This window comes from Aptenodytes forsteri, unplaced genomic scaffold (assembly GCF_000699145.1).
Source record: "Aptenodytes forsteri isolate BGI_AS27 unplaced genomic scaffold, ASM69914v1 Scaffold290, whole genome shotgun sequence".
Classification (NCBI taxonomy): domain Eukaryota; kingdom Metazoa; phylum Chordata; class Aves; order Sphenisciformes; family Spheniscidae; genus Aptenodytes; species Aptenodytes forsteri.
The window spans coordinates 890,510-898,739 of NW_008795244.1; the positions used below are offsets into that span (position 1 = coordinate 890,510).

Here is an 8,230-nt window from a genome sequence, read left to right on the forward strand (position 1 = left end):
CGTTCCCGGGGCCAGCCGCGGGCCGGGCGGCAGGGTTTGCCGCGACTCTGCCGGGGTTGCAGGGGAGAGCGATGCGGGCACCGGCCTCTGCCACCCCTGCTGCTGGAGGAGCTGGGATGTGGACACGATGCAAGGCGGCTAATTGGCAGCCACAGGCACCATTAATCACCTGAGCAGCTTTTTGGCGAGTGAGCGCGGCACGACCACTGCAAGGGCTTTGCTGCCCTGCAAGGCGCTGGGCACTGCCGCAGCATGAGGGGCCGTGCCCCGGGGTGGGCAAAGGGGCTCCCTGCCGGCACAGGTCAAAATTGCCCTTAAAAACTTTGCCGGAGTCCTTGAAAACACGATTTCTGTGTTTCTGACCATTACATACATTTTAAAATCCGCTTTCAAATAAATGTCGTGGCTTAATTTATATATACTGCAACAGTTGTTACTGCAATGACCATCAAACTCAGTATTTCACTTCAAGGTCCCTTCCCCTTTTATTTCTAAACGCTCTCCCCATTCAGTGCTTTATATGAGACAAAATTAAATGAAATTAATGTAAACTCATATCCTGTCCCCAAATGATCTACCTGCTATTCACAAGAACAGCAGTAAAGATGACTGTAACTAAAAGGGTGAACAAAACCAGTTCTCTGTTTTCATGTGCGCAACTGTGCTCAGTAGCAGGGGTTGTTTTTGCACGGGGGGGGGAGCAGCCTTCCCTGCTGCTTGCACCGGGGCTTTCCTGAAGGCACCAGGGAAAGCAAAGCACTTGGCAAATGGGAAGCATCCCTGTGGGAGGCAGGACCGAGGGAGCTGGTGACTGCCCGCATGGTTCCCACAGCAATTTCACACAAAGCCGATTTCCTTGTGGAGAAAGCGTGCAGGGCAGGAGAGTGTTTACTCATGCAAATGCCACTCATGGGCTATTTTACAATTCCACACAGCTATTAAATAGGACAAAGTTTGTTTTTGCCTTTTACTGCAGGTTTATCTGGGGAGCGGCCCTGCGGGTGGCGGGGGGGCATCCCGGCTCCCAGACTTCACCTGGCGCTGCCCAGGCTTTGGCTCCGGGCTAGGCAGGAAAGCTCCCACAAGCACCCAACGCCACCGCGTGTGCCCGGCCTGCTGGCACCACAGCCCAGGCCACTGGGTCCCCTGGCCACGGCTCCGGCACGGACGTGGGTTGTGGGGGCATCTGCAAAGGTGGACGAGCACAGGGTGGGAAAAATGCCTTCCTCATCCAGAGAGAAGGGCTGTAGGGATGCATCCAGGGCCAGGGATGGCAGTGAGCACAGGGAACATCGCTGCCAGGAGCAGCAGCAGCCCTCTCCAGCATGTTTCAGGGAGCAGCACCGGTTTCTGCTGCCCTGAATTAACATGTACCAGGAGCTGATTGAGCCTTAACTGCCTGCAGCCAGCAGCGGGGCACAGGCTTGCTGAGGCAGCATGGTCATGGGCTGCTGGACTTCTGCTGGGGAAGGAAAAGATACGCAAGCAGCTACCCAGGATGGTGGAACAAGGGTGAAGCACTCCCAGGGCTCCTACTTGTGTTCCCCATTTGCAGGGGTCCTGCTGTCCCAAAATTGCTGGGCCTCTGCAATAAAAATTCAGGCCCAGGTGAGTAAAACCCCCCTAGCTCGAGGGGCACGGCCGGCAGCACCACACCAGGTTTCAGTGTTTTCTCCAGTGCCCTGTGTCAAGGGCACAGTGCCCCGGCGCAGGCTGCCTGCACACCTCTCCCAGCCCCATGCAGGCTTTCCTGCAGCACCAACCAAAGGCACTTTTTTATTGCAGCGCTCAAAGCAATCCAAACTAAACATGGCTCCTGGCCCGCTCTCTGTTCCCTGTGCAGCCCAAAACCTCATTTTCTCAGTGAGAGGGGCAGCTGGGATGCTGTGGTGGATGGGGCGCAGCTGGGGCAGCAGGAGCCGGTGGCAGCACAGGCTTTTGGCCACAGGTGAAAACATCTGCTGATGGGAAGCGGGTCCCTTACTTTGTGCAAACCCAGCCGGTTCCTGCAGCCCGCTCAGCACAGCAGCCTGCTGCCAAACCCCAGCGTGCCGTGGCCGGTGAGATCTGAATCCCTTTCAGCGATGCTTCGGCACCACAGAGGACAGCAGGAATGTGCTGAGCGCTGGCAAACGGGGTCAGATAAACACATCCCAGATCCCTGCACCCCTGCCTTTGGGAGAGGTAACCCCCAGGTCAGGAGTCCGCAGCCAGCCCTGCTACGTGAAGGGCGGCAGACAGCATTATCCCGAACATGGGGTCCTGCACACCAACTTTTCTCCTTTCATGCATGCGGATGGGGTTGTGGGGGGACAGCCAGTGTTCGGCCCCAGCCCCTTCGCTGCTGTCCTCTCGCTGCTGTCCTCGCTTGCAGTTTCCACCTCTGCCGATGAAAGCTGGGGGTGCAATTGTTTGCTTTTGGTGCAGGGAGCCCAGCGCTGTATGACACGCCCCGTACCAGACCAGTCGGCTTAGTTTAGTATAAAATTACCAGCACCCTTTTCTTCCTGAGCCCGCACCCGTTCTTCTGGGGCCAGGACTTGGGATTTTGGGGACAGCTGGCCCCTGCCACCTACATTTGCACAACCCGACCCCACGGCCGTGGGGAGGGAGCACGGCTCTTGCTTGGGCCAGGCTGCTCCCTGCATCCGCTGGGAAAGGCAAATGCCTCTGCCAGGAAAGTCCTGTCCCTGCTCTGTGCCACCCGTGAAGTGCCACCGAGCCGGGCTCTCGGCCAGACTCCCGTGACCTGGGTGGTTAGGAAAGCTGCTGGCACGGTGCCCAGCTCCGGAGCCAAACCAAGCCGGGGCCACGCTTCCCAGCTGCCCTGCGCACTGCCAGGCACCAGCCAAAGTCAAACCCCAATGCCAGCAGGGATTGCTTCAGCTGAACCTCGCTTTTATTTCCATCGGGGATGGAGAAACTCCTCCAAAGAAAACAGGGGGAAAATGACTTTTTTGTCTCATATACACAGGGGTCCCACCCCCCCAGGGTGGCTTCAGAGCACCCGTGCCTCCATCAGGAGGTGTGCCTGCCTGCCCTTCCCCAAACTCCGATTGCTGGTTTTGCTTTTTTGGTGGTTTTAGTGCTTTGCGGGCGTGCTGCCAGGGCATGGGCTGCCTGCCAGCAGGTTACATGGAGCCCCTAATGCTGCCACGGCTGGGCTCAGCCCTGCGTGGGGTGCAGGCTTTGTCCATGGCCCCTTCCTGTGGCCCCCACATCTGCCCTTGCTTTGCTGCCAGCGCTGTCCAGGGACACAGTGGTCTGTGTCCAAGCAAGCAGCATGCACTGATGGTGCACAGGGAAGCCAGGTCCCACAGACCCGGGGCAAGCCCAGGCTCCTGCTCTGCTCTGCAGGGAGGCAAAGCCAAATGCGCCAAAGGTTGCCAAGCATCGGAGGCTGGGGCCTCTGCTCCCACAGGGGTCCGGGATGGTGCAGGCAGGGATGCCCCAGCCTGGGAAGATGAACATGGATGCTGCCTGCACCGGCTGGAAACAGCGGGGCCAGCCAGGGCACTGGGGTCGGCTCAGCAACACGGGACTGGGTGTCGCTGGGAAAATGCAGTGACTGTTGGACCAGAGGCCACGCCGGGGAATGTGCAAGCTGGCGTTTGCTTTGCAAAGGCGATGGCTGCCCTTGTTACCCAGCAGATTCAAAGGAGAGTGAAAACGCCGACCCGGAACTCAGGGCCCTGCCATGTGAGCATTGCTGGGGTGCTGTGCTGCGCGGCGGTGCAGGCAGCACGTTTCTGCAGTGCTGAGCAAAGGGCCAGACCTGGGACCTTCATGTAGCAACGGAATGGCCGGGGGGGCTCAGCAGAGTTGGCAAAAGGTCCCACGTGGGACAGAGCAAGGCAGGGGACAGAGGGAGCAGATCGCTGAAAACGGGAACAGGGCCACACGAGCACAGGGACAGCACGGAGCTGAGTGAAAAGGGAGCTGGAAGTCCCCCGGCACTGCGCTGTGGGGCTCACGGTGTAGGAACAGCAGCGGTGGCCAGGACCACCCAGTGGGCAGCCCCCCGCAGCGCCCGGGAAGGGGCTTGGCCGGCTGCCGGCCCCTTCAGCAAGGACGGGGCTTAGTCACCTCTCACTGACACCATCTAATGTTTGGTCTCATTCCCAAAAACTTAAATTAAACAACTTGGTGCTCTTACGTGCAGGAAACATGTCTCTGGCTGGCCGAGAACGTCCTCCTGCAGTGGCAGCTCCCACCGAACCACACGCAGGACTCAAGTGGGCATCTCCTAAACCCCTGCGTGTTAACTTGGAGAAAGCTGTCTCAAACCACCAAGTAGCTAAAACCCACAGCCCCAGATAACATTTGGGGCCGAGGGTTTGCCAGCGTGGGGGGAAGAGCGGAGCCCCCCCCCGGCTGACTCTGACACAGCTCCCGGGCCCCCCGTCTCTGTGATGCTGAATGCGGAGGGGATTGCAGGCATCAGCCTGGTGAATTATGAAAGTCAGGATTAAAGGGCAGGGGGGGAGCAAAATGCCCTGGACGCTTTTTGGCAGGCGATGAAAGGAAGGTTTAGCGGCAGCTGCCAGCTGGGAGCCGGCGGAGGGACAACTGCAGGTCTGACTCCATCCCGGGCTCCCCAGGACAGCAGCCACGGTGCATCCCCAGCACAGCCACTTTCTCTCTCCTTGCTGCAAAGCAGGAGGGACCCATGTGCCTCCTGGGCATCCTTGCTGCTTCTCTGGGCAAAGGGAGGGAAGGAAAACTGCCCCCAGATGGGAAACCTGCGGGGAAAATGCAGTTTCAGGGCATCACCTGCCATCGTTACCAGCGTGGGTCAGGGAGCTGCTGCTACCAAGGAGAGAGAAAAGAGGCTTCAGCTGCTTTTCAGTTGCCTTCAAGACAGATTTAGCTCTGTGGCCGGCCACAGATGGGGCTGCGTGGCCAGACCGCCTGTGAGATACAATCTGAGATCTCGCAGTGAAGCCGAGAGACTTTAGTTGCTAATAGAGATACAGCAAATTAACCGAACTTAATTCGGAGGGTCACCACACAATGCTTCCACCTGTTTTGCTGTGATTCTGCCATCTGCCACCCCTCTACCTGATGCAAAAGAGGCTTTTTTTCCCTTTCTCCTGACGCCGAGGGCTTCATTAAGTCGTGTCATATCTCATCAGGGCTGCAGCGGCAGGACAATGGGCAGCGAGAGCCGAGCTGAGGGAACATATGCAAACTTTTGGAAGCTTTCCTCTCCAGGACCAACGCAACCGAGGGGCTACTTTAAACCACTCTCTATATTCTGCTACGGAAAACGGTTTCATATCCAGATCTTGTTTTACAAATGGCTAGCTAAGTGATTCTGCAAGCAGTGTATCGAATGCTGCCCTGCATTGCTCAGCTGCACTCACTGACACGTTGCACCACGCTTCAGCAAACACCGACTTGGAAAACGGCTGCTGCTGTTTACAAGATGAAGGAAAACGCCAACACAAGCAAACCTTTAAAACACACGCTGCCAAAAGTTCTGTGAGGGACCACCAAGGGTCCCGTCTGCAGCCCAGGTCCACTGGAGCCAGTGGGACCGTGCCAGCTCGCAGCCCAGGTTGGGCAAGCATTTTGGCACTCACTACAGGAGGATGGAGGTTTTTAGGTGCGACAGCTGAGAAAGCATGATCTTTGACACAGCTCCCATTAGAAGAAATCCTCCCCGGAGGTCTCCCAGGCTGAGACGGGCCATATGGCAGTGAAAGTAAGTTCCCAGAGAAACCCCAAATTCAACCCCGCACTTGGAAACCCTGCGGAGGGGCTGGCGAGGGCGAGATGCTGCCTGCCTTGCTGGCAGCCAGCTGGCCTGGGGGGGCTGGGGGAACAGGTCTCCTCCACCAGGCTCAAACACCCACGGTTTAGCTAAGTCAGCATCAGAAGAGCAAGCTTGAGCACCCAGCTGCAGAGCAGTCTTATGGCTCTGGCCGACATGAAATGTTGCTTCACCGTAGCGGCAGTCGAGAAGAGTCGAGAAGAGTCCGGCACGGCTCCCCCCATCAGGGATATTTGCAGGGGGGAGCACTCACAGGGTCGTTTTTGCAACATAACTGCTACTAGCAACACACTATGCCTTAGGTCAGCATGCCCAGGTTCTGGGGCAGGAGCCTGCTAGCCGGTGTAGCACGGCCCAGTGCGCTGGTGGCTCTGCTGAAACGCCACCGTCCCCGCCGCCGGTGCAGTAAGTCAGGATAGCTCTGTAACTTTGGACTATTACAGGCTTCAGACTGAGCTCAGGAAAGGTATTTCTTGCAAGTAATAGCACAGGCTGCAATGCCTGTGACTCACCAGGAAATTACAGTGTGGCCTAGCAGAAGACAAACTGGAGAGAGGGAACAGATCACTCCTTACAGCAGAAGGATGCAAACCGAGCTGCAGCTGTCAGAAACACCGTCCACGCTTCGGAGCTGCTGCTTGCCTTTCCTTACTGCTCACGTTGGGAAAGGTGCCAGTCACCGTGCTGCTGCTGCCCACCCAGCCCAAGGTGCAGGCGCCGTCCTGCGCGGCAGTCGGGCTGCACACCCTGCAGCGCTGGCCCATGTAGGATGGCAACGTGGGTACCCAACAGCTGGACATCAACATCACCTGCACCCAGAACCTCACACGTACCAAACACAGCAGCAGCCACGGCGCTGATCTGAGCGGTGAGCACACACCGTGCCAGCCCCAGCTAATGTGTGAGCTGGAGGCCAGAGCTGCTGAAGCTGCCTCTGAAGTTTGGGTTTCTCAACAGGCCGCCTTACCTTTCCCGGCCAGCAAGGCTGGAAGTGAAACTACACTGTATACTACGCACAGAGCATGCATTTTAAGACTCAGCTGCCTTTGCCTCCTCTGGGTCCAACACCGGTGTCCCGAATAGTACCAAGAGGCGGTGGGGTGTCCGCTAAGGCAAGGCTTGGGGTAACCCCCACCCCAGACAGGGATCTGGTGGAAAGGCCTCACCCATGCAGGACAAGGAGGAGCCAATTCAAAACCAACAAAAGGTGTCACAGTAGACACACGGATCAGAAACCGTGTCCCAGGAGATGCTGCAGACATGAAAGCCGGAGCCTGTGTGAAGGAAAGCATGAGTTCCTGGAAGGATGGTGGCACGCAGAGGGCAGCAGCCCCCGTGCTCGTGTCCCCAGCATCGCAGATGCTCTCCAGGGCTGTGGGTTAAATCACATTGTGCAACTCGGGATCGGCGCTGTCTGCAGCCCGTGGGTCACTCCCACCTCCCCAGTTGACTCTTGGCATAAACGCAGCTATGTCCGCGCTGTCATGAACTGCAAAATGCTGCTCGTAGCATTATGCCAAGGGATCGCTGTATCACATTCCTGGTGAAAACCATGCGTCAAAATATTGTTTGCTTTCACCACTGCCAGTGCTACAGACTGTACTAGACATTGCACAATATTGTGTGCTGAGGTTTTAAAGAGCTGGTGAGGTTACTTCCTGAGCGTGCTGGCGTTCACTCAAAGGGAACAGCAAGAGTGCAATCGTTGTGGTTGCAGGGAAGACAGACAACTTCATCCTAATTGTGAATTTAAAGGGAAACCTGTGGTCTTTGGAGGCCTAATAGGTGACAGTGCCAGACTGCTCCGACAACACCCCGATACGGAAAGACCTTCAGCTTTGCCAGGCCAAGCTCTGCCCCGTGCTGCTGACTGCAAAGCCAGAGCGAGACGCACGACCGCTGCGGTGAGGACGTACCTGGCCGTAACTTACACATGACCTGGCGCTACTCCCATGGCTTCTCTCCGAGGGTACGGCCCGTACTCCCAGCTGTTATCTCCGGGTATCACCGTAAATCGGCGACGCCTGCCGCTGATTCAGGCAACGGAAACGGCAGGCGGCAAAGCACCTGCGCTGCAGCAGGAGCGGGCGAACTTCGTGTCGCTCGGCTCCGCCGGCACGGAGCCAGAGGCCTCGGGCTTGGCCCAGCCTAGGAAAATAAAGCAAAGGTGAGACGTTTGAAATAACGCCCTCGCTCCGCACAGGCGCTGCCCATCGTACGACACACGAGCTGCCGCGCCGCTGCTGCGCCGACCCGCGGCCCAGCCTCGCCCCCCAGGACCGCAGGGCAGGGGTGCAGCCGCGGCCGGGGGAGCCCTTCCCTCGCGGGAGCTCACGTCTGTATTTCAGCTTTTTACGGTTTTGGGAACAAATCTGCGTTACCCCCGCCCGCAGCCGGTGGCCGAACCGGCCCCGCCGAGCTCGGCCTTTGGCCGCTCCCCCCCCGGCTGGGGCC

The 8,230-nt window shown here is 58.0% G+C and overlaps 2 protein-coding genes across 2 annotated transcripts in view; one reads left to right on the forward strand and one right to left on the reverse strand.

The window, feature by feature from the left end:
• Positions 1-6,540, reverse strand: part of SERBP1 (SERPINE1 mRNA binding protein 1) — a 41,589-nt gene extending 35,049 nt beyond the window's left edge. Inside the window, exon 1 of the mRNA XM_009278753.1 lies at positions 6,429-6,540. Within this exon, the coding sequence (XP_009277028.1) occupies positions 6,429-6,540 (112 nt within the window). The remainder of the gene's footprint in view (positions 1-6,428) is intronic.
• A 1,188-nt stretch (positions 6,541-7,728) lies between these two features.
• The window catches only part of GADD45A (growth arrest and DNA damage inducible alpha), a 2,287-nt gene continuing 1,785 nt past the window's right edge, over positions 7,729-8,230 (forward strand). The window contains exon 1 of the mRNA XM_009278754.1: positions 7,729-7,943. Within this exon, the coding sequence (XP_009277029.1) occupies positions 7,729-7,943 (215 nt within the window). The remainder of the gene's footprint in view (positions 7,944-8,230) is intronic.